Source organism: Tympanuchus pallidicinctus, unplaced genomic scaffold, assembly GCF_026119805.1.
Source record: "Tympanuchus pallidicinctus isolate F22 unplaced genomic scaffold, pur_lepc_1.0 scaffold2, whole genome shotgun sequence".
NCBI classification, from domain to species: Eukaryota; Metazoa; Chordata; class Aves; order Galliformes; family Phasianidae; genus Tympanuchus; species Tympanuchus pallidicinctus.
The window spans coordinates 21,062,315-21,087,909 of NW_026294721.1; the positions used below are offsets into that span (position 1 = coordinate 21,062,315).

Genomic DNA, 25,595 nt, shown 5'->3' on the forward strand with positions numbered 1-25,595 from the left:
AAGACAAACAGCACAAAGATATATTAGTGTTTGCTGTTAGAAATGACATAATTTACTGAGTGAAGAAATCCCATGAGGAAAGTGTAAAAAAAGTGAGTATGTTATTTTCACGCAAAAAGAATTTTTTTTTGCTATTTTTAAGGCATTTGTGTGGAAGCCTCATAATTTTAGACACAGATGAGGTGTCTCAACAAGATAAGCCCTAGCAATACAATTTCGAAAAACCAAAGTTTAAAAAGAATTCAACCTTTTTCTTCTGTGGTGTTTCATCCAACATTGCCAAAGTTCTAGCAAATTCTTCATCTTCATGCAGCTGTCTCTCCAGCTGGGAGGAGAGAAAAGAAGTTTTAGAGAAAGAAAGTTTCAGTTCTACTATCTTTTAAAACTCTCCACTGTTCAAGACAAAATATCTAAAATAAGATGGCATATAGTTGGGGCGGGTAGGAGGGAAGGGGCAGGAAGATGGGAATATCCTACCAGCTTACCAGGTACAAATAAATTTCTGAAGGTGGCACTGCAGAATGACTTGTTGCCCCAGAAATGACATAAATAGTGCAAAACTGGAGTTTGAGTTTGTTGCACCAGACGTGTTAACAGGCCCATACAATCTGCTTTTGAAGTTGTTTTCTGTCCCTTCAGATCTTTGTTTCACATAGCAAGGTGAATGCAACACATACAGTTTCAATTGATCTTCAGGTAACCTCTTCTATCAAACATGGCCCTTTGGGGAAAACCTCTCTTCCTTAATTCAGTGAGCATCACTGTAAGTAAATACCGACTGCTCTTCCAACAAAACAACAAAATCATTTCATTACTATCCTAATGTCTAACATGCCACATTGTAAGACTCAAGCAGATGACCTCGTAACAATAATATACCACAAGCACTGTTTTTATGTGCCCATAATGATTAAAAGAATGTCTTCCTTGTTTCCCCTTGATAGGGGAAGGGCACAGATTACCAAACACAAACCAGACTGAGGCAGATACGCACCTGACAATGCACATTCCTCTGATTATATGTCAGATGATTACAGAGTTATAGTTACACAATTGCTGCTTTTGTTGGAATCAACTCAGTTTTCCTAACATATTATTTAACTTTCCAATACAATAAAGCCAGATTTATCACACCTCTGGGGATGTCAAGGATAAGGTCATGTTTTGCACCTAAGATATCTATTTCTAAGGATGCTCAACACTACCAACGGGAAATGAACAGATTTTCCCAGAGTAAAGCCAACACGTGTGACAAGTGTGCCTTTGCCTCAGGGAATAAAACACATACAATTGCAAGGAAGCAGAGAACAAGCTCTGTGTGAAAAACAAGATTTTAGACACCTGCCTGGGTAGAAACAGTCTGCAGAGACAGAAAATAGGTGAAACGTTCTATTTACGTAACTGAAATAATGGCTATAAATCACTGCCTGACTAAGTTTGCATGAATCTGCAAGAGTTCAAGCAAAACAGAGGTGCGTGTGCACATGTAATTTATAGGATCCACGGAGAGTCTATCTTCATTTCTTAACATCTTAAGTTAAACAAACTGCCCCTGGCATACAGCAACAGATTTATACAGCTTTTACCTCTGAATCTTCTTCAAGCTGCAGTTGCCTAGCAATGGCCTCATCATCTAGTGTGCTGTCTGCGCTTTGTGAAGGCTATATGTAAGAAAAAAAACAGATCAACAGTTCAGTTTGCTCAACATTTTATAAAAATTTCATTTTGTGTACTTCTAGAAAAGGACCAGTAAGTAGACACGCAGCATTTTGTCCCTAACCTATACACATTTAACCAGGACTGTTTTCAAGAGGTTTTGCTATTCAAAACAAAACCACGGTGTAACCTGTGTATCGCTTCTTCAAATAGTACTGAACATCTCTAAAGCTACCACAGCTGGTCAGCTTCACAGGGCCAACAACTACACTGTCAATTTTGAACTTCCTCCACACTACACTTGTTGCTTCGTTATTCCATGAATGCATACTCTATAAAGCTCTGGAAAACAACATTATTCCTCTTCCCCCTGCACAAGCTCACCACACCGCACCTTCACCCTTCTCTAAACTATAAGCTACCTCTTTGTTTACTCCTCTCATAAAACTGCTGTAATATTTTAAGAAAAGTTACGTGGGAAAAAGCAATAAAGAAAGCACTGCTTCCAACTTTATGCTCTCTTCTCAAATATAGAAGCACTACTCTACAACTGCATTTGCAGACTTGATATGCTTGTATGTACTGTCAAAATTGCCCTTACACTTGAGTGGTTATGAAAAAGTAACCTTAAGCAGTACAAAAGGAAGAATAGTTTGAAGGCCATTAAGTAAGCCATTTTGTTCTGCATTCTGACACAGAGCAACCTAAAGGAGCACCATCAGTACTTACTTCCTTCCTTTTACTCGCTACCAGTTTCTTTTCTGACCGCTGGACACTTCTTGTCCCAAAGTAATCAAGAGCTGAGGTGGGAGTCAGTTTCACTGGAGATAATGGTTTGGTTTTAGCCTGTGGCTTTACATCTCCTTTTTTCACTGCTGCTGTTCCTGGACAACTGATTGCTGATGTCCCATTCTCCTTAGGTTTCAGGGAAATTCTCTTGTTGACAAAGTCATCCTCCTCATCTAAATATGAAGAATATTATATTACTTCTGACACGTGGTTCTCATAATGTCCAGAGAATTATTTTGGTCAGGTTACATTAACATAGACCCTAAGACAATACTAGGCATGTTTGAAGTTGATTTGGCGCAAAAGAGGGAAAATAAATAGCCACATTCCATAACGTAATATTTAGCATCTAAATAGCATAGCTAAGTCTGACCAAATTGATTGCTAAAATAAAGCTTCAGGTCTTCAACCTGCATAAACACATTCCGTCTTACTTACAAAGGTCTGCAGAGTGTCTTCCCCTCTTACGTAACATAGCACATAAACAGAAATACAGGTCACTGAAATCTGAACTGCCACTCAACTGCACAGCACAACTCTTGAAATAACATACGTAAAATAAATCTAGCTTTGTGTTTCATTTGTTTGTAGTATTAATAGATCATCTAATATATGCTTTGAACACTAGAACACTGTACTTACAAGCACCCGCAGTAGATTCTCACATGTGATTATAGGGCATGAATAATTACTTAGTTATTTGTCAAGTCCTGCTCACACCTTGTGAGTGCTTTTGCAAAACGTGCTGTTAAACTATCTCTGCTTAGTCACACATTCTAGGAGCTATCTTCTATCCTCTGTATTTCTGCAGTTAAACTCACTGTCCTTTCAGTACACCCACAAGCATCTCAAAGAAATGCAGCCGTTTCAGAGAAAGCAGCAATCACACAGGAGTTCAACACACAAAACCAGATTTTTCAATTAATAAAAAAGAATGACACCTCCAAACACAGGAGGCAGAGGAAGCAGTACACACAGTAGCAATAAGTATTAGCCCACAGATCACTGAACAAAAACAAAACTTACTTTTAGCTCTTAGGATTCATAACATCACAGAGTGGCCTGGGTTGGAAGGGACCCCAAGGATCACAAATCTCCAACCCCCTGCCAGAGGCAGGGCCACCAACCTCCCCATGTACTTTGTTTTCTAGCAATGGAAAACAGAAAGAAAGCTTGATGGTCTTCCATTCATTCTGGATCCAAACTCTTCACACAGTCAAATCAATAAAAAAGATCACCAAGGATTTCAAGGAGTTGTGTGTCACCTTGTGAAGCCCTGCTGATAGTTATACAAATCAAACCCTATCACTGAAGCATACAAAAAGCTATGGATACCACTGCCAAACCATCAGATCAATGTAACACCATAGAAGAAAAACATCACTTTTTGATTAGTGATAAAAACACTTTCTTGTGAAATCTTCTAAGAATTCAAAAGGCATAAGAAGCAAACTGCAAGTGAAGCCCCAAACTGAACAAGGCAATACAAAAGGAATAAGGCTCACTGACTGGCAAGAAACAGAGGCAGTCTTATTTGCATGCCCCTAACTGAAGTCTGGTTTTACTTCTCAAGATGTAGATGTTTTGATCACTCACACAGCACATCATGCGCAAAAACGTTCTGAGCTGCTTTATAATTACATTTAAATTCACATTATTATTGCTACCACACATTCATTTTCCAGCCACTAAGTTTTCTTTATCACTTCTAAGTTTAAATTACATTGTATGCTTGCTATCTCTATTTTATACAAACACAAGTTACAGATCTTTGCTTCTGGTTCACTGTTTCTCAACAGATGGAGGCCACCCAACTATTTTAGGCATCAGCTGTGACTTCCTGCTCCTGGTCACTTACCAAGCAGCACATAACATAAATCAACAGGGATCCTGACTATTCCTGTGAAAGTTCAGAGAAAGAAAAATAGAGCAAAGTACTACAAGGGGAGAAACTGGTTCAGCAGTTAAATGAAGAATGCCTGAAGATAAAAAAATTATCTAGCAGAAAATGGAATTTCAGCCAATTCAATTCATGAGGCAATATATGAAAGACAAAACTGAAGCCCAGGTGCCTCTGAAAGCTTCGCTGTTCTCAGCCCAATTACGCATTTTGCTCAGGCAGCTGTAGATCCTTTATTGCCATTTAGCTCACTTTAACTGTTATCTATCTGGGAGAGTCAGACACCAAATGCTTTAGGCTCCTAATCCACAGCAGCATGAGGTCTGGGTATGAGACTGCTCATCTCAACCCAGTTTCAGAATTTTGCTTCTTTTGATATTTCTGGTTTAAATGAGAAAATACATTTGCAGGAGCAAAATGCATTTATTAGTAAAAAAAAAAAAAAAAAAACAAGTGCATGTGAGAGTAATTACATTTACTTGTTCAAGAAGACATTCAGCTGACCAACTACGAACATGTTTTGTATGCTTTTTTTTTTTTTTTTTTTTTTTTTTTTTAAATCTAAAGACTGCTACCAAGCTGGAAAAGAATCTTTATTTGCCACTGCTATCACATAATCTGCACACAAGATTGAATTTTTTTTCCTTATTCACTTGTAACCACTTAAATAGCAATATAAAAAAACCAACAGGATATTGCTTTCCCTCAATTAGAGGGAAGTAGAGTAAATATAATTAACTTTTAATTAAAAAGGATGTGGATTTGAGTCATTTATGATGCCAGTACTAAGCACCACAGATGACCAGAGTTTTGCTTTAATTATGTCCTTCCTAGAAACAACAGAATTGGAAGCATGTGCACAGGGCAAGTGCTCAGCAAGAACAAGAGACAGCACTTCGGGACAGCCACATATAAATGTAAATAGAGAAAGATGGACGAGAACCCTAGAACAGTCATTAGGAAACAAAGCCACTCAGACTGCACTCAGTGGCATCCAACAGATGCTTTATCAGACAGGTGAGCACCTGTCTGGTTTCATCTCGGGTTCAGGAACTTTCCAAAACATCAGAAGCCTACCTCATCTCCAGGCATCCCTCGCTTATTTCCTGCATGTAAGAACTTGAACTTTTTCACTAACACCTTCACACTTCTTCCTTGTGCATGCCTAATGCCACAAAAGTCAACAGCACGGTTGATTAATCAGCTGTACACTTACAGTTCCCTTACAAACAAGAAGGTGACATATTTTACAGCCTTAAAAGTAAGGCTAAGGGAGTTCCAGCACCGCTACCAGACTGCTCAGATCACTGCTTCTCACCGTATGACCAGTTCTGTGCTACCACAATGGGAGGAAGACATTCCCACTCATGGAAACTAGACAACAATTTCTGGAAAAACACAGGGGAAAGTTTTCAATTCAGTTGACAAAATAGGTCAATTGCAGCATTTTCATAGCCCTGTCTTACAGAAATTTCCAGGTGAACAGTCGATATGGTCAGAAGTCCCTGACCCCAACTAAGGCTAAGAAATGGGAATTCATCTTATCACCAAGCAGATGACTTTTACTCTGTAGAACATTTATAGAACAGCACACTACTCTCAGAATAATATTTCCTGTTTATATCCACACATTTTGTGTGTGCTATAAAAGGAATGCACACACTGAACAAATACATCTGAGGTTTAGGTTTTTTCTAGCGTTACCTCTGAAGACTTACAAATGCAAGCTGAGGACACGCATTTTAGTTGAGTTTTCTGGAAATGAAGTAGATGTAACAAAGAGAGAAACTCGTGTGATTAACGGAACAGATGTGCATGACAGCCAGGAGATTGCTTTTAATTATTTTTGATACAAACACTACACATGAAGCAGGGTCCTTCTGCGCCAGGTAATTTACAGGAACAAGCTGCCCTAGCAACAACCAATAACTGTTACATCCTGGACGGGTTTAAAAAACTACTCTGTGACACCTGAACACACCCGACTTCCATTTCATAGTAGCACAATGAGGTTAATCAACTACCTCCTGCAGCCCATTTGCAAGTGCCTGTTAGTGCTTGGTTTTAATACCAACTCCAAACACAAGCAGTGCATCTATACAAGGAGTAAGCAGTATGTAGTAGGAAAAATGTCCTCCCCCAAAGTCACTATACCTTCACTGCTTGTGTAAGATGACAACACCCTGGATATTCTTCAGTTTTAATGGTGCTACATCTGCACAAGGACTTCAGATGCCTCCTGCCCTGAAGAACTTGCAGTAGGCATTACTGCCAAGCTGAAGTTCAGGGTGGATAAAGTAATGCTTGTATTTATTACTTTAAGCATGCATTTACCAGTACTTAACAGTTCCAACACAAGTTAGGACTCTGCATGTTGTATTCAACTTTTGCTTAAAGTAAGTCTTTAAGAAAGCTATGATAACCATCTCTCCTAAAAATGTATTCTCTATCACCCTCATCTAAAATCACAGTAGTTCCAATCCATATATCAAAAAATGGTCTGTGTAGTCATTTAGATTTTCAGTGTCATTTGTCAACAAGCTGATTGATTTCAGGCATACTACAAACATGTACTTTAATCCATAATTGTTAGTGCTCTGCCTATATCCTCATGTCAAGGTTCCATTCTGTTATAAAAATTTAAAAGTCTACCAGAACCATCCAAGTACCATTCTTCTGAAATCAGTTCACGTCTGTTGGGATTTTCCAGTTAGCAGACATAATTTCAAGAAATTGTTATATTTTTCACTAAGGGTTGTGTATCTTTCACAAAAGGGTTCTGGGATGCCAGAATCTCAATGGAATAACTGCCACACCTAATTGGAGTTACACACTTCAGTGCCAAACTACATAACCATTAAAGCTCTTTCATCCAGTAAATTCCAAATGAAACTCTTAGTCAAATATGCACATTTCTGTTTTTACAAATGTCTCTAGTAAGACATTTTGGTGCCATTAAAATAATACGGATCCTGATATATTTTTAGATCTAAAATAAATGATCATCACCATAAATAATCTGCAAACCACTAATTAGAGCAACTCCCTTTAAATTAAATAAGCACAGTGCCATAGAAACTGCTGCACGTATCACCCTGGCATGCAATCAGAAGTTATCAGTCCATTAACACTTTCCAGTTCATTACAGAGAGCTTGATGCACTTGAACTGGTTAGTTTCACCATAAGAGCAGCTTTATTTTCCCAAAGCAGATATGAGTCCCCTCCACGCAATGAAGCTTCTTGTTCTGGTTTACTGTCTGAAGTTACCTGCACGATAAGAACATGCAGTGCTGTCAAAGAAACAAGGTGGAGGAAGAACCTCGAAGAAAATTCAAGTGGGGACAACTCAAATATGTGCTCAGAAACCTTAAAACTGATATTTGTAAAATAAGGAGGAGCTGTAATACTACTTTCTAAATGCAAAACTAAGTTTTCACACTACAAAGCTTCTTCAAAAACCTAACAGGGTTAATAAAATTTTATTTTAAAAAACATATTTTGTGTGAAACCACACCTCAGGAGAGGTAAAAGGTCACTGGGGATGGGGAAGGAATGGGGAAGTACTACTCCAAACTGCAACTCATGGCTCCTTTAACAATAATGACATCTTAAGAGATGGGCAGGCTTTTTTTTTTTTTTTTTTTTTTTTTTAAAGGATCCATGTCTTTGAGGTCAGGGAAGTTCCCTTTCATTATTATAGGCTAAATAAATCATGCTCTGCTGTTTTCTTAACACAGTGATTTGTTGAATATAGCTTTATTCCAAGTTGACTGGGTAAAGAAAAGACTGCACACCCCTTAGGAGATACTTTGAATACTAAAAGCAGTTTTGCTATTCTGTTGTATTTTTTAGAACACTAAGCCTCAAAAACCCACAGAAAAATTGCAACTTTGATGCCTAGGAGCATAACTGACTCCAGCAAACTTTATTAACACTCAACACAGCAATAACTAATACAAAAGACAGAACAAATGCACATCCTCTATAAAGGAACCGAAAAAGCCCCCATTAAATGGCTGTATCAAAAAATCCTAGGATAACATTTTCAATAAGTGCTATGCTTTTCCCAAGCCCTCAAGAATCTTAAGAAGCATTACAGTCACAGAAAGCCCATGAAGCAGAGTGTGAACTAGTAAACTTCACCTGGCCAATTTTATCACTCAAATTACATCTACTGAATAGTTAAAATATGCTTACAATAATGTATAAGTATTGGAAAAAAAATTAAATGGGGAGGGACTAAAGCAAACAGAACAGGAAGAACTTCAGAAGTTCTGCTTTTTATCTTCTGAAAAATTATATACAGTTGAGTGCAAAGTTTACTCCAACCATAGCTGCATACTGCCTCTTTTACAACCCCAGGTTCTGGCTTATAACGAGTGCCCTTGTACACAATGCACTGCCCTGAAGTCAGATTCATGTACACTTACAAAAATGCTCTTCTTGCTATTTCTGAATTATTACAGGACCCTTTTGTTGTTCTACCAGTATTTGCAGATCCACGCAAGGAAAAACAAGACACACAATCAAGTTTTAAGAAGTACACTGAGCACCCAGGCGCCTAAATAAATTAATTTCCAAACGGCTTGCTCCTACACACTTTGTACGCTGTCCTCTGCAACACCAGCCCCTGTTTCTCCATCGAATTTCTCCCATGCTATCCATGCTATCCTTCCTCAGGTGTATTTTAAGTCAAACTTCCTTGAGGTTTGACTGACCCTTCATAAAATCTGATGAAGAGAAGCTGCTTCATGAAGACCTGTTCTACTACTTTCACTCATTTTCACTCCTGTAAGTACATACAATGCTAATATTGCCCAGAAAGTAAAAGTGAGATTTTTTTTTTTACTTCCCTATGAGATGTTTCAATATGAAACATGTTTATTCACTGACTATCTGCTGCTACTTTGAACTAGTGGTTGGATTTGGGAGATTTTTGGTCACTAGCACCAGCATTTACCCATTTTTTCCATGTCTTCTCTTTTGATATCCTCTGTATGAAAAGAGTTGGTATTCACACTGCCAAGCTGTGCTTTTTTTGCCCTATATTCTAATCCTTGAGGAATAGCTTTCCAGTAACTTCCATCCTACTCACCTTCTACCAACTTCCATTTTCCTAACTTCACGAGTAATCCAGACTAGCACCTAGAATAAGGCCTTTAACAAATAAATAAATTGTATTTTACAATAATTCAGATTGTCAAAGCAATTGCTACACATGCATAAATACCGCTGCACAATATATAAGATAGATTATTGTTCACTAAAAGCAAATTAAGTCACAGTTCCTGCCAAACAGCCACTTATGATGAAACCAGGTAAGCTACATTGCATCATAACAGGTCATCTTCCACAAACAAAATCCAAGGTTCCACACTTCTTTAAAATAACACTGTTTGACTATTTAACAAGTACAACAAACATTTGGATTTTTCCCAATCCCCTCACCTGTTCTACCACAAGGCAGGCTTCCCCACCCCAAGACTCTTTGCTACCTCCCAGAATAGCTTCACTTCACCCTGGCTATCATTAATTCAAATAAGCATTAAGTTTGTTTCACTAACAAAGTATTTCTTACAGAACCAGAGAGCAATTACTCCTGCTTTACTTTTACCTTTCTAGAATGTGAATAAACTTCACAAGCTAATACTTCCACTCTTACCCAAACCAGAAACTAATTCCTGCAACAGTATTTAAGAAAACTGGATTTCCTCCGCCCCCCCACAGTGGCACGGGGGATCCCTTTATCCTTTTAGAAGATATTTATCCCAAGCAAATAGATGGGTCACACACTTGACAGAAATCTCTCCCGAATTCCAATAAGCTGAAGAAACAGTTCATACAGATTCAGTAAAAACAAAATTCAAGAGTTAAGTCTCAAGATTATAAAGATGTTGTTTCAGACGCAGACTAAGTCAACCCTGTATGTACTTAACAGTCTTTAGATAAGAGCAACCTTGATCCATGGTTCTCAGGGATTTCACTAATAACCTTGACCAGCACTCCCATTATATCCCCATGAAGAAAAGCTTGATTACACCACCTAGAATTGCATCATGAACCTAATTAATGCTTTTTGTTCTCCAGGAATCCAATCATTTATCTATTTTGAGATCAGAGCTATCCTTTATAATTTATTAGGAAAACTGTCAAAGGAAATTAAGTTTTGAATAAAAGATAGGAACAAGCAAGATGGAAAAAGTGTTTGGGATAGCTTAGCAAATTGAGTTCATCTCAACACGCGATACAGTACAGATAAATGCCAGGTCAAATATCTAGGACAAGTAAAATAAGCACAATCCATCTTAGAGATTATGAAGACAGCCTGGAGGAGGAAAGAGGCAGAGCAAAGGAAAAAGCCAGCTGAGTCACACCTCTAATTGGATGCCAGAGCAAACAAAACTCAGAGGGTTAACAGAAGGACTGGAAATCTAACACTTATAAAACATGTGTTATCCAAGAAGGTTTGGTTTCAACACTGCACAGGCTTTAATCAGTTTCTAGGAATCTATAGTGGGAAAGAACTGCAGCTAGTAAAGATCTCTAGAGCACAAAACAAACGCACAAGACCTCAGTTAAAGTTAAAACATTAAGTTAACGTTAAAGCCTCAGCTAAACTCAGACTGGATGAAGCATGGAACAAGACATAGGCAGATCTCCTGCACACTAAGAAACACCTCCGTGACCAAAATCTGCCCCTACAGTGTTGTAACTCTGGGGAAATGCTACAGTTGCTTTTACACAGGTGATCTGAGTATGGTAACCAGTACTTGGTATCAAAATACTAAAGTTTATTTGCATTACAACAAATCAATGTCAAGTTACAGTAGCTCCAGTGCAGAAAGATATACTGGTGTTAAAAGCAAATCTGAAAAGAACAAATGTAACAAGATAAGATTTAAAGTGAGTAGCTCTCAGCTCTGAGCAGTGCACCATTCCTAAGCAGAACACTTTTAGTCTTCACCTTACAAAGAGGAACGGAATCAGAACCTTAATAAGTGTCACTATTTTAATAACTGGATTCTTTTTGCCTGCATATACAGTCATACCCTTAAGTGCTACCAAAAGATCTCTTACAGAAAATGCATTGGGAGAACAATTACTAATAAAAACATAACCAGAAGTTGCAAAAATCCTTGCAAATATATCAAATACTCTCAAAAATAAAACTCTTCACATGACAACACATGCATTCACGTACATTCAGCCAAATGTTTTCAGATGCCAAATGAAGTCTATCCCCAAGATGTACTGAAGTATTAAACACCAGAACAGCTGTTAATTCACTTCCACAGACAAATTTCAGAGTTCACAAAACCTGAATATGCTCAACTCACAAATAAGACAAGTCATCATAAGCTGCTGTCTACCTGTCAACCAATACCAGCAACCTCTCCATAACATCTCCAATTTAATAAAGGAAACTGCATGATGTTAAGAAGTAATGAGCTGTAAACAAAACAGCCTCATGATAGAAAAAAGAAAACCTGAAAGAACAATCACACAAAAAGCAACACTGAGAAGCAATACTGAGGAACAGTGACCATACAACCACCACAACAAATTAATAATCATCTTACGAAGAAAGTCTGTCCTTACTTTCCCATTGAAGGGTATTACTCATAGCTTGAGTTCATGTTTTAATTTTGGTTCAATTCCACAGTTTCCAAAGAGATGACTAAACCTAAACAAAAATTCTGCTCAGGATATAGTGGTCAATCACTGAACATTTTTTTCAAAAGGCTACAGAAGACCTGCAAGTGATCAAGAATGGTTAATGATAATTCATGGTTAGTTATATCAACTCATTCCCACAAAAAGCAAGAACAGCTCCATAATTTAGAAAGCTGAAATCCAAGAGAGACAAGCATGGTATATACACAGCATATGCACGTTTTTGTTTTGTTTTGTTTTTTTTTTACCATTGGTTTTTCCAAGTCTTGTTCTTCCTAAGAGACCAACAGACAAATAATGTTTAAGAAAAAAAAAAAAAGGGTATTTTTGCAGTCACCAATATATTCTTCAAAGTTTAAAGACATGGAAAATCATACACAAAGTTAAATTAAAATCCAGATTTTCAAGCCTACTTACTGTAACCAACAGCCATTTCAAAAAACGTGCTTAACTGTATGAAAAAGACATCTCATACATACATACTTGCCTCCTCTACAGCTACGAAGCAAATAGAAACATTCCAGCTTGCAAAGTCACATGCCTAATTCTAATCACTACTCAGAATTACACTGCTTTCCACAATAGCAGAGACTAAAATTCAGAAGTGCTTATTGTTAGCTTAAGGAAAACATAATCTTTTGTTCTCTGTATGAGGTCTTATTACAAGTATTTAAGAGTACATCAGTCAAACAACCCTATGATGCAACTCACCCCACTACAACTGCACACAAAGCATCACGTTTCCATTACCTGTCTCTGAAACATAGACAACAGGGTGCTGCTTTAGAACTTGACCAAGTTTTGGAGTAGCTGCTTTCTTCTCTGATGCCTTCTTGCTTTTTTTCACAGACTGCACCTCCTCTTCTGAATCTGTATTTTGACCACAGCATAGATGTACATTTCTCCCATATACAATACAGACTTTAAGTAATAAATCTTCTAACATCAGTCAATGTGTTCACATACAATCAATCAGCTGTGTTAGACAAAGGTGCTACATGGAAGGTCAGAGCACAGCCTCATTCCTCTAAAATTTTTGGTTGTTTGTTAAGAGTAGGGAAATGTTGTTGCACATCTAGGAACAGCTGCGTCTGTCTAAAATCCCCCCCGAAAATGAGTACAGCTGTCAGATTACCACAACAAGTTTTAAAAATAAAAATTATAAAAACCACCCACGCCTCATCACAACGGACCTTCAGCATAGGTTTATTGGCCAGATTAAATTTATAAGGCATTGTACATAATACATTATACATAATAAGCCATTACGTTGGCTTATTCTACAATACCTATTTCCAAAAGCTATCAACAGGTTAGAGTAAATAAATGAGGTTGTATTCCTTCATTTCTCAGGAGAACACTGCTAAGCTGCCACTCAGCTCAACATCCTCTGCGTCCCAAAAGCTGCCAGGAGGACAAACCTATCCCACAGAAGACGATATATGCCAACATCCAAATAAGTATGCAGGACAGGCTGAAGCAGCAGACACAACTAGCATGTTTAACAGAAAGTTACACTTCAAAGCCTAGCTTTTTCCACATTAAATCCTAATATATAATTAAAATTATAATAACAGAAAATGAATATAAAAATATATTGAAAAAAAATCCATGCCTAATTGACTTTATTCTCTAAAAACAAAAAAACAAAACAAAAAAAAAAAAAAACAACTTCTCCATCTTTATGAACTCAGAGCACTATTTCTCTTCTCCTATTGACAATGGGCAAAAATTAGCAATATCTGACAATAACAGCACTATGGTGAAATTGTGCAAATATTTAAAGGTAGAAGTTGAATTACGTATTACCTTTGTACTCCAGCTCTAAACAGAAATATTTCTACTGCTATTCCCTACAACAAGCTGTGTGTAAAACAGTTTATTTGAACACATCTGCATGCTATTATAAAATAGCATCATTCTGACAGATGTGAGTCACCCCTTCTCTTCTACAGAAGAATCCATCTTCTACTAAGTCACTAAAACTTCAAGATAAAGTCTTCAGTGGAAGAATTGTAGAAACCCCTGCTGCCAGTTTGACACTTTCACAGATGTTCAGAAACCAGCCAGAGATTAAATGATATCACAGATAGGAATAATGCAGAAGTTCAAAAGCCCCATTTTAATTTCACTAACCTGACAGGCTAATGGTTTATTTGTGATTTCTTTGTTGCTCTTTATTTGTTTGTTTTTCATTTATTAGTGCTATAAAAGGTGTTTTCCTTATTATTACACACAATATTTTTAGAAAATTATGATCAGAGTTTTAAATAATGGAAGAAATAAGTTCCAGATGATACATTTAAAACCATAATACATTTATGCAATTGTAAAGTTACACTACACAGCCAGTCACCTGTATCCAGGGTAGGGTGCTACTTATCCTAACAGGGCAGGAAAAACTAAAAACTCCCCATAGTCTATATATGTATCTATATATCTCTTCATAACCATGAAGTTCTGGAATTTTAATAGAATTAGCTATTCGGAGTAGTTTTTAATCTTACTTTTTAAACAGAAGCTTTGTTAGAAATGCACACGCAAGGCACAGGCTTCTCTCATCCATCATTTTTAACTATCAAACAATTATTACAGTGAAGCAATAAAAATCACCAGTGCATTCAAAGATACCTCCCTCCCCTACCAGGGCTACCTATGAAGTGCTCTTAATTGCATTTACAACAAACCAAGCACAGCTTTCTGTCAGATGTAGCATTTACATAATCAACCCTTATGCAAAAGATAGAAAGGAGCATTCTGAGACAACTGTGAACATCACCTGAATCATAGATTATTCTTTTTTTCTTGTACGCCTGCTTTTGTTTGGGAACATCTTCACTGGGTGAACTCTTCACCTAGAAGAAAAAATTTATTGGCTCAACCAGCAAACAGGTCCTCCCAGCCTTTAATCAGCTTCAATTTATGAGTTTAAAACCATTTCTGACAGATAATTTATTTATGAGTATTACTTTTAAGAACAATCTTTTTCTAACTTGTGGGTGGGAGTGGAAGAGGGGCCAGGGAGAGGAGATGAGGAACTAACTGCACTAGCAAAGTTCAGCATGCTCCAAGTAAACAGCAGGCAATTACACTGATAGTAAATACTCCACTTTAATGCCAATTAAAGGAAATCAAACAGATTTTCAAGCTGTTCCAAGTTTTTAAAGTTATGACTTTAAAAAACAACGACACAAACAATCACATAATCAAAAAATGAAGCACCTTACAAATAAGGAAAGCAAGACTCACCTTTGTTTCCTTTCCCCTCTTCTTCCCACTCGATTCTCCTTCCCCATTTTTTATCTTCTCACTCTTTTTCACAGCCTGGCACTCCTGCTGCTTTCCATGAGGCACAACTCCAAAGAATTTCCGGATATCCTATTTAAAGGACAAACACTTTCATAAGGTTTTAAATACAAGTAACTCCTAGAAGTTCCACACTGCAAAAGAGCAGAGCACTTGAAAGAATGAATATTACTCTCAGCAGCTCCTGTTATTTGTTGATCTACAAGTTTTTCCTCAAAATTACAAAACAAAGACTAAATAGTTAAAAGCAGCGCTCAGACACTGCACAGCCTTTCTCTTGTCTCTCAGTCACAAAAAAAGGTATTTTTCCCCTTGCGAGAGTCATCTTACACACTCAGAATCTTTCATTAGCAATGAAATGCAGTGACTTCAAACAGACGTTTGCCTGGGGTTGCTTTTTCCCACTTAATCATCACAAACTGAGCCCAAAGTACTTTGACAGTTAACGTGACCAACTTGGCACGATGTAGAGCGCAATGTGAAAAGACAAGAAGTACCAGGAGCTACAAAGCAGCCTACTGGCAGGACGTACCATGCCCTCCACCTTCTAACAAATTTAAGGCAGGGACTCTGATCTCACTGAAAAAATTAGCTAGCAAAAAGCAAATTAAGATTTCAACAAAGAGAAAAGTTAATTATATTAAGAATACAAGACTCCAAAAGGTGGATTTTGGAACCGTTTTCTTATCCTACCATAGAAGAACCATAAAAAGCTCTACTCAAGACTAGAAACTGAAGCTACAATTAAAATAAGCGCCAGCCCCCCCCCCAAAAAAAAACCCTATCTGACAGCTGTTTATTAAACTAGCATTACAGCATCATTAAAAAAGAAGCACAAAATCTGTACCTCCTTGGTACCATCACTTCCAGGAGCAGTAGCCATTTCAGCTTTCATTCTGAAAGTCTCTGGTATGGCCAAAATATATGGCAGGTAAGGGCTGTGGCTCAGGGCCCTACCCTCCCCAGCTGCTAACTATTCCCTATTAGAGAGCAGCAGCTATCACACATCTAGGTAGTGTTACCCTCTTGTAGTAAAGTAGTAAATGCTAAAGAAAACATAACATGAAATCTCCATACAAACATGATCAATGATTACGTCTGCATCAGGTTCTTTTTTTCTCACCAGTTCCCTCATGATTTGGATTAGCGGAGTTTATTGGGCTGAAAACCAACAGAATAAAGAACTTGAAAGCATAAAATGGGCCACATACAGATTTATTTAGTATGCTTATCTTAAAGCAATTTTCTAGAATCAGAAGTGTTATTTCCTGTAGAAACGCAGTCTGTTTACTTTTTACCTGCATATGTGACTGATCCAACAAATGAACACTGGTAGACTGAGAAGAATTCCTCTTCAGTAAGACTGTACACATTTCTATCTATGGAATCTGCTCCTTGAGGCATCAATTCTCAACACCCAGCTGTTTTACACACACTCCTCACGCCACAGTCTAACACTCTGAAATTCTGACCCCAGATCAGAACGTTTGAGCAAAGCACCTACCTAAAAAAACCCTAAGAAGCTATGTAGTAGATTTGTGACCCCAATAACTCCATCAGCATTACTGACTTCTCACATGGCAACACAACAAAAAAACTGCTTACAGTCCTCACTAGATCTTTTACATAGTAACATAATTTAAACACTACAACACTGCAAATCAAACTGACTTTAGATTAAGGTGAGATTCTCATAGTGATAGATGTTAGTTATAACTTTAAAATATCTGGTGAATAATTATTTTTAAATCACTAGTAACTCCATTCTAGTAACTTAACTAAAAACTCCTTGAGCATGCTGATCTGCATTAATATTAGACTGTTTTGTTACAGACTGATGGAAATTGTATGGCAATACCATCATATCCTGGATTCTGAAATGAAGGCTTAGTAAAGGAGATGCATGAAACTCATCTGCCTGCCCCAGCTTCTTCCACTACTTTCATCACCGTTTCTCGACCGCTAAAGCCTAAATCATACCACATAAATTCTTATTTTCTGTCTCATCAGATCTCATGACTTTTTGGTTTTGCTCAAAGCAGCATCTTCTAACTACCAAGCAATCAATCACCACCACACTACTTTTTCCTTGAAAGTGCTGCTGTAATATAGCAACTACAGATTCTAAAACTGCTTCCCTGTGCTAACACAACACAGTTATCTTGGCTGCAAATTATCAGTCCTCAGAAACAGCAGCATATTTCCTTCTGTATTTCTAGTACTGTATGAGCGTATTAAACACTGTAAATGTAACCACACAGAAGCCACCTTTTCAGGCCATTTCTGAATAAAGGATTTTATTTAAGTAATAAATTTTCATTTCCCATATTGACAATCTTCTTATGAGTGACTAAACTACAGAGCCCTAAGCTACAAAGGAAATTCAGCAACTACATACCATTTTCTTCAACCTTCAGTTATATATCCTCCAATTTCCTCCAGTCATCCTACTCTTCAGAAGGAAAAGTAACCTTGTTAGCCATGGCTGGGCTATAACAGATGGTGAATTCAAAACTGCGTGGGATACCAGTACATCACAGTGCAACAATAAAGTCATCTTTCAGAGAAGTTTTTATCTGAGATTCATAACAGAAAGATTTTATGCTATTTATCAAGGGACGTCAGACAATTCATTGCACCTATTGCAGAAATGAAGCAGTATATGTATCTATCAAAATGACTCCAGGAGATGCACCACGTAAGCTTGGTTCCCAGATAGCACTGCCAGCCACCATTCTGGTTTTACCTATTCAACATCCTGTGACCAACTATATTGTTGGTATATAATGCCATTCATTCCCAAGTTCACCATTTGGCAGAACTGCATATGCTCACTCAAATGAGAGAAGGCTGCCAGCAATGTAACATCTCCTCTGGGACCTGTGTCCTGTGTGCCTGTGGAGATACACTGACCAGCACGAGTGGCAATCCTTTAAAGAACTAAAGAGCTGGGGCTATTTTAGTGCAGCTCCCCGGGGTGCTTCAGCAGCAGCAATCCTATGCATAACTTGGAGCAGTTTCACACAAATAAGAGGGAGGGTCAATGAAATTACTGCTTAGTGTGACAGTTTAGAAGCATCTGAAATCACAGCTACCAAATAAAGGATTCTGAGCCACATGTGAGCACCAAATTCTGCAGAGACCTAGCCACAGTCCCAATCAAGGCCCAATACTTCTGATCACTCCCACTAGATTAGGGAAGTAGGTAATGCCTAAGACAGGAGAGCCTGAACAGCTGTGTTCATGTGGGCTGCCTCCTGCTCAGCTTTCTTCCTAACTGCACAACCTCAGTACTGGCTCTGCAGTCTAGCTCGTGCCATTTGACTATTGTTTCAAATCCTCAGTCTTACAAGACAGCAACAAATCACAGTAGGCTGCATGTTTTCTCTTGGAAGATTTGTATACACCCATTTTACTAAGGAGAAATAGAAAGCGAAACCCACTTGTTATTAGTACTAAAGGGTGGCAACCCAAAGAGCTTGCCAGGATAACTTTCAAGACTTCAGTAAATATTCAGTTAAAAAGAAAAGTTCAGAAATAAGCATTCCATATTGGTTTTCTGTGACATTTTTTCCTGCAATAACAGCTGCTCCAGTGTTTAAATGACAGAGCAATCCCCACAGCATCAACCTCTTTAAGTAATGGTTTTAAAAGACCAGTGTCCAATAAAGCAGAATACTTTTCAAAATAACATCATACAAATATGTTTGCATCTCTGAACTACATTCTGAAACAGAAAACTGAATTTCATCAACTCAGCTCAATGACTGCAATGGGAAGCAGCGCAGCTTGAAGTACTCCAAAAGGTGTCCATAAGTGCCTTGCTTGTGCAGGATAGCTCATACTTATTCACAGTCTATTTTAGTGCACGTTTTGCAAAAACATCAGCTCTGACATCTGGCATCTCCAGAAAAATTGCATTTCCTGAAATCAATCGCATAATATCACTTCAGTTAAACCTGGCTGGATAACTATACTGAAGTTAATGGTGGTAATTGAAGCATGGGTACCACACAGCATTTCTAGAGCAGAATCCCAGTTCTATGTACGCAGCAGCTTATGCCACAGCATTGGCACAGGACTGTTTCTCTCAGCTGGAGGCAGCTCAGGTAGCCCTGCTCCCCACCACACATCTCCTCAGCTGTATCAGTACAGCTCTTCACACAGGAACTGGGTCAGGCAGTTAATTTAGGTAAAAATTGAATCCCTTCCCCCACCAATCAACTAATTGTGTAACTGCACACATCAGCTCATAAGAACCAATCTGACAGGGGACACTTCTGTTGGGCACTACACGATAAAAGTCTGTTTGTAAGAGCCCAGTATTACATCCCAGCGTGCCCCAGCTGCTCCTGAATATCACAGAGCAGGGTACAGCGATAATGACACTGCTATTTTTTTTGCCTCTACCTTCGCAACTGCAGTGCTGTACAGCCACTTCTCTTCAGCACTGGAAAGAAAAGCACACGGACTGAGGCAACTCATCCTTTCTCCATGCTGGCAGCCTTCCTCTCTTCTAGGAATTACCAACACTGAGAGATGCGGGACACTCAGAAGCAGAATACCAAAGGGAAGGGAGGGTCTTCTAGGAAGTTCAGCTTTCTGACAGGCAGTGGCAAGGGAGGCAGCAAATGCCTTGTTCTGCTGCAGAGCTTCAGCAGCCCGTGTGGGGCAGCTGGTGACTTAAATACCACAGGTCATTCGTGTCAGGGCTCTCAGTGCTGGCAGACAGAGACAGCGCTGCCCATTAGTGCTTAGCATTGGGTAGAAGATATTAAGATCTATGTGAAAAGTCTAAAACCAAAGTTGAGCCAACCTGGCTTTGTATAACATTTTTTAGTTAAGACAGTACAGAACTTGCAGAGACCCCACCTGAGCAGAAACCAATGTATGCGAGCAACAGACGATACAGGAGCCCATCTTATAATGGCTGTGTAAGCGGGAAGCACTTTGGAAAGGACACACAGGGACACAAGTGTGTTTACAGTTACAATCGCGTTAGGGCTGCATCCTCCATTACCGGTAATCACATTTACTTTCAGACTTTCAAGTACTTGTTTTTCTGCAAACGCGATACAGCGCCCTGCGCTGAAATAGAAACGCTCTCACGTATCCGGCCTACCGCAAGAGGCGGCGAGCGGCCGGGCAGGCAGCGCTGGGGGGGATGGAAGCATGGAATGCTCTCAGCGGGCGGGCGCACGGCCCACGCCGGTACCCCGCCGCGTCCAGGGGCGGCAGGAGGCGCGGACACCTCCCGCTCAGAACAGTAAGCCGAGGGGCGGCCGGTTCCGTGCGCTCTTCCACACGCTGGACCCGGGCCCGCAGGCGGCGGCCTCGACACCGCAACCGCAGCACCGACGGCCTCCGCACCTGAGCGCGGGATCTACTCGGCAGAGAGCCGCGCCGCGCGCCAACGGCTCCAGTGGCACGGGGGCTGCACGCGCCGGGAAGGCGCGCAACCGCCACGCGGCCCCAACGGCGCGATCTGCGCGATGCCGCCCCCCCCTCGCGGCCAGAGCCGCCCGCGCGGCGCCTGGCCCGCGGCCTTTGCTCAGAGCCCCGGTCCTCGCGGCGCGGGGCGGCGCTACGCCGCTCTGCGCGCTCACCATACTGCTGGCGGCGGCGGCGTTGGTGACCTCGCTAGCGGGACGCCTCCGACTCCATGGCTTCCGCCCACCCCGCTCCCCGCAACCTTCGCGCCAACTCCCGCCACCGGGCGCGCGCCGCTGTCGTCACAGCGTGATGGGCGGGGCGGGGCCGGGCTGGCCGCGTGGGGCGGCTCCTCGCGGTTGGTCCTGCCGCCCTCAGCGCCCGGCCCGCTGGGAGCTGCTGGCTTTCGGCCGGTTGCTCGGCTGTCCGCCATCCGTTCGGGCGTCGGGGCGGATTTTCAGTTTTCTGTCGCTTGTGTCTCCGCTTGTTGAACGGTGGGGGTGAATGCACTCAGAGATACGAATTAAACGTCAGACCTCCTCTCGGTGTTCGGTGTTTCAATTCGCTGGAGCCGCTCAATCTCGCTGCTGCCAGCGGTGGAGAAAATGGGTGGACAGGCAGGACTTCCAACATCTAGAGTGCTGCCACTGCTTTAGAAAGCCTCTCATGAAAGAGCAACGAGCCAAGTGCAGCTCTGGGGACCACGGCCACCTGGAGTCTGTGTTTGATATTTTTAACATTAGCACACTGTGCAGGAACAGATTGCTGCTTCACACGTGGAAGAGCCGAGTGCAGCCTGCAGCACAGCCTGTGCTCCTCACTACTTTCTGCTTTTACTATGGGAGCTCAGCTGTAATGGCAATGCAAACAAAACCAGCATCTCTTCAGAAAAGCATCTCTAGCAATATGTTTGTATTTATGTATTTCTTTCTCGTTATGTCATTTTTAATGCCATGCCTGTTCCTGGTGGGAGAATTAAAGGGGAGTTGAAAAGGCTGACATTCGTAAGAGCTGCACAAACTGTTTAAATAATGCTAACAGAATTATTGCAGGTGGTTATCTCTGTTTGTATTTGATAACGCTACTTAGAATAACATCCAGCAGAGCAGTATCTGCTTGCAGGCTTGTGACACATTCATGTTTCTTGGAAGGCAGGAGTTTATTAACCCTTCACAAAAAGAAGATCGTGGTACTTGTAAGGTACTGTTACTCATTTCTGGTCACAGCAGGGGGACGATTCTCTCTTTCTGTACTGCTGTGATACCACTGCAAGTCCGAAAAATGTGCCCTGCTGCAAGAACAAACCTGAATACCCTCTGATATTATGTGTGCTTTGCAACATAAAACCAAGGCAGAATCCTTACCGATCCTATAAGTGATCATGGGTTATGTTTTAAGGGCATATTATCTTACTGAAAGTACTGTGTTGTTTTTTTTTCTTTTTTAGTAACAAAAGTTCATTCAGTGTCATCACCCTCCATACAACTAAGATAAAAAATAGAAAACTTGAGTTGTTTTCTACCTTTTTTGAAAGAATGTTTGACTTTTTCTACTGATATTTTCCAAAATACATGAAAAAGTGTTGAGATGTGAACTCAAGCTCTTGGCTTCTTCCCTGTGGAACAAAACCAATCTTACTGTTGTCGCAATGATCAGTGAAGACCTTTTCATGTTTAATGAGAGGTTGTTTATAAAGAAAATACACCTTCTCATATTGCTAAGTGAAACATAAGATTTGTCCACTTTCCTTTTGTTAATATTTTCTAGTTTCTTTTAACATTTTTGTATTCTAATATGTTGGTTCATTTTGGAATTGAAACAAAATTTCATTGAAACTATCTTCATGTTTTATTCACTGCTGTACAAAATTTGTTTTAAATTTTAGGAAATAATGAAAGTACAAAGCAGATAAACTTGCACCATAGCCCTGATACACTTCTGAAGTCCATAAAACAATGTTTCTCAGCTGTTTTAGGGCCCAACACATGTCAGTCACTTAAGAAATCTTTATTATGTATCATGGAATACAAATATTCTGAGCTTTATGTGTAACCAGAGAACCTCAGAAATTAGGAAGTGCCTTAACGAATACAAGTATCATAGTGCTGTGATTAGGAAAACACAGCAACAAAGTTTCCTTCTTTTTTTCATAGCACTAATAAACATTAAAATATTCATTTTCTAGATGGTTGACTATATTTCATGTGAATCCTGTAGAGAATATTCTTGTTATTAGAGTCCATATTAAAAACAAAACAAAACACAAATTTATCTCTTTTTCAAAACAGGAATTTGTGTTTTGTTGCAGCCCAAAAATTCCAAAAGTTCTTTGTAAATCTATGATCTAGTTTCTATTGACATTAGGCTTTCTATAGCAGCCATTGCAATTATGTGTCTTTAGAAAAGACTTTTATCCCATCTCAAACAGTTTTTGCTGTATAAGGTGAAGATAAGTACACTGTGAAAGACAGTTACATAGGTTGTGCTTTTTTGGAGCCCTCAGTAGGCCTGAGCAGCTGATGCTAATGTAAACATCACATTTTTTTCTAAGTGAACTTTCAAAGTCTTTTCTCCATCTTAATTTGAGTATCTAGGCAGAGTGTCCTCACTCACATATGCTAACACTGCATGCATTCAAATTCACGTGTTCCAGATTTCTACAGATCAAGCCCCATGTTTCCAAGCTGAACCCATGAACTGAGAATATGTGATCAGTGTTCAAGTGAAAAGTTGGTTTCATAACTGGAATTGCTTAATCAAGACAGAAGCAAGAACAGAAATTTGACAGATGAGAACTGAGCTTCCCAACTAATGCAGCGTCAATGGCAGATGCCCTGGAGACCACAGCCTCTCCCAGCCTCAATTCATTCCCAAACCAAGGTTATTAAATGCACGGTTGGGGGCAGGAAACCCCACTGTGGACATCCACAACAGCATTAGGGCTGGAGCCTGCTCTGACTTTGCCACCTGAGCTGGTGCAATAATTAAATACTGCCTCTTCTCTTCCCCTCCAGCTGCACCCTCTCATCTCAGCAGTCCCTGATCACATCTCACTTGGCTGTGCAAATTGTTTTCTGATTTAGCAGTCACAGTATTTCCTTTCCCCAACTCTTTGCTCAGCTAATCACATCTCTCTCTCAAACTCAAGTCACTATATGATTCTCCCAGTTTGCTTTCTTTTCATCAAGTAACGTTACAGACTAACCAGTTCAAATGACAAAGCAGAAAGAAAATAAATTCAGTCATTTTCAGACCTCGATTAGGGCATGCTCCAAGTCACATAGATAATAATGAAAGAAATACAGTTACTAGCTTAATCTCAATTAAGCATCTGGGAGCACAAGCCTCTGCTGTGCCCTTTGCATCTCATGCAAATACACCACACCATGTTTGAAATAAGGTGCAAGCAGTGCTAGCCCTGCTGTAGTTGCTGGGCAGAAGCCTGTCGTTTATACTTTGTCAATACAGTCGCCCCAGTGCTTTGAGCTTTCATGTGTGCTTTGAGCTCCAGCATATGTTGGTCATGGTATCTAACTACTTTAGCGTTACAGCATTTTTAATGACTTGTATTTCAGTTTTGCTTCACAGTACAGTACACACAGTTGAAGCTTTTAAATGCTAAAACAGGTGGATTCTGTTCATGCAATAACTAATCCAATTAATATTTCAAATGCTATTCCATATAGTAAAAAAGGAACATGGCAGTGTATACTGTAGATCCACTTGGTACAGGTCCTATTTACACCTCCCTTTCTCAAACTGCCTTTGTAGGATCTTTGCTGAGAAGCAGGGAACAGGTGCTGAGGGAGTGCTGGGTCTGCTCTGTTGGACAGATTGACCTTAGGTGAGCGGCCGCCCTGCCACAGGAGATCTGCAGTGAAGATGTTAGTGGGAACTTTCTCCATCACCTAAGGTGAAACTGTCTATTGTGAAGGCGCTGCTGAGATGTGCTTACAAGGGTGCACTGAGGTAGATGCAGTTTTTTGTTGTTTATCTCATAAACAAATATATAAAATGTCTTCCATCTTCCACTGTTTTAATTAAACTGAACGTATGTCAGAATGGCATTATGCTATGCTAGAGAAGACACCCGTGCTGCTTGCAAACATGCTCTCACAGGCAGCAAGAACAATAAAACAGCCGTAGCCCAGCTGTCCATCTAGACTTTCATCTCCTGCGTGTCAGCAGGGCTAATTCATCTGAGCACAGTGCTGTACCTACATGGTAAGTTGTTCCATGCTCAGATTTCAGCGCACGACTGTCTTGCAGGTACAGATCCATTGCTATCCAGCAACTCTGATTGCAGCGTGAATACATTTTATGTGACTGTATCTGAAGAAATCAAGACCGGCAGGTATCAGCCTTACGGTATTTATTAAATTTACCGAATCTTCACATGCATAGTTTAGCTGTAATTTGAAATATGTTAGAAGATGAAACTATAAAATATTATCTAGCTGCTCTGCAAGATATTCCCTGTACTGATGGCCCAGCTGCAAGGTTATTAAATTAATAACAAAATAACATCTTTCAAGCCTCATTATCTTTGCTAATTATTTTTATTTAAAGAAATTAAGGGAAATTGCTTAAGGACTAGAACAAACCCGTGTTAATTTCGTACTGATGCTGTACATAGGGCTGTACATAGGACTTCTATAAGCTATAACAGCAGTTGTGTGTATTTGGAATAAATTTAGCCTCACCTTGTGTTTCGATGTAACTACTGGGATATGCATATGTATGTTACAGTCTCTTTGTAGGCACGATTCTGTCCTGATTCTAGAAATAAACTGTATACTAATGCTGTATGTTACATTTCTTGCAGGCATTTCTCTCTGG

General features: G+C 39.7%; 2 protein-coding genes across 6 annotated transcripts in view; both read right to left on the minus strand.

Annotated features, from left to right (window-relative positions):
* The window catches only part of RFC1 (replication factor C subunit 1), a 36,699-nt gene extending 15,625 nt beyond the window's left edge, over positions 1–21,074 (minus strand). For 2 of the 5 annotated variants that reach the window (XM_052681727.1, XM_052681726.1), the window contains exons 1-7: positions 19,737–19,826; positions 15,270–15,398; positions 14,800–14,875; positions 12,771–12,890; positions 2,386–2,618; positions 1,587–1,661; positions 248–325 (exon numbers count right to left, since the gene is read on the minus strand). In XM_052681727.1, the coding sequence (XP_052537687.1) occupies positions 248–325; positions 1,587–1,661; positions 2,386–2,618; positions 12,771–12,890; positions 14,800–14,875; positions 15,270–15,398; positions 19,737–19,811 (786 nt within the window). In that variant the 5' untranslated portion in view covers positions 19,812–19,826. Of the gene's footprint in view, positions 1–247; positions 326–1,586; positions 1,662–2,385; positions 2,619–12,770; positions 12,891–14,799; positions 14,876–15,269; positions 15,399–16,019; positions 16,040–16,173; positions 16,237–19,736; positions 19,827–20,932 lie in introns of those variants that run through there. The other 3 variants (XM_052681729.1, XM_052681728.1, XM_052681730.1) reach the window with 3 other exon arrangements.
* RPL9 (ribosomal protein L9) overlaps positions 1–25,595 on the minus strand; it is a 228,772-nt gene that overhangs the window by 179,677 nt on the left and 23,500 nt on the right. The gene's annotated exons all lie outside the window — the stretch shown is intronic.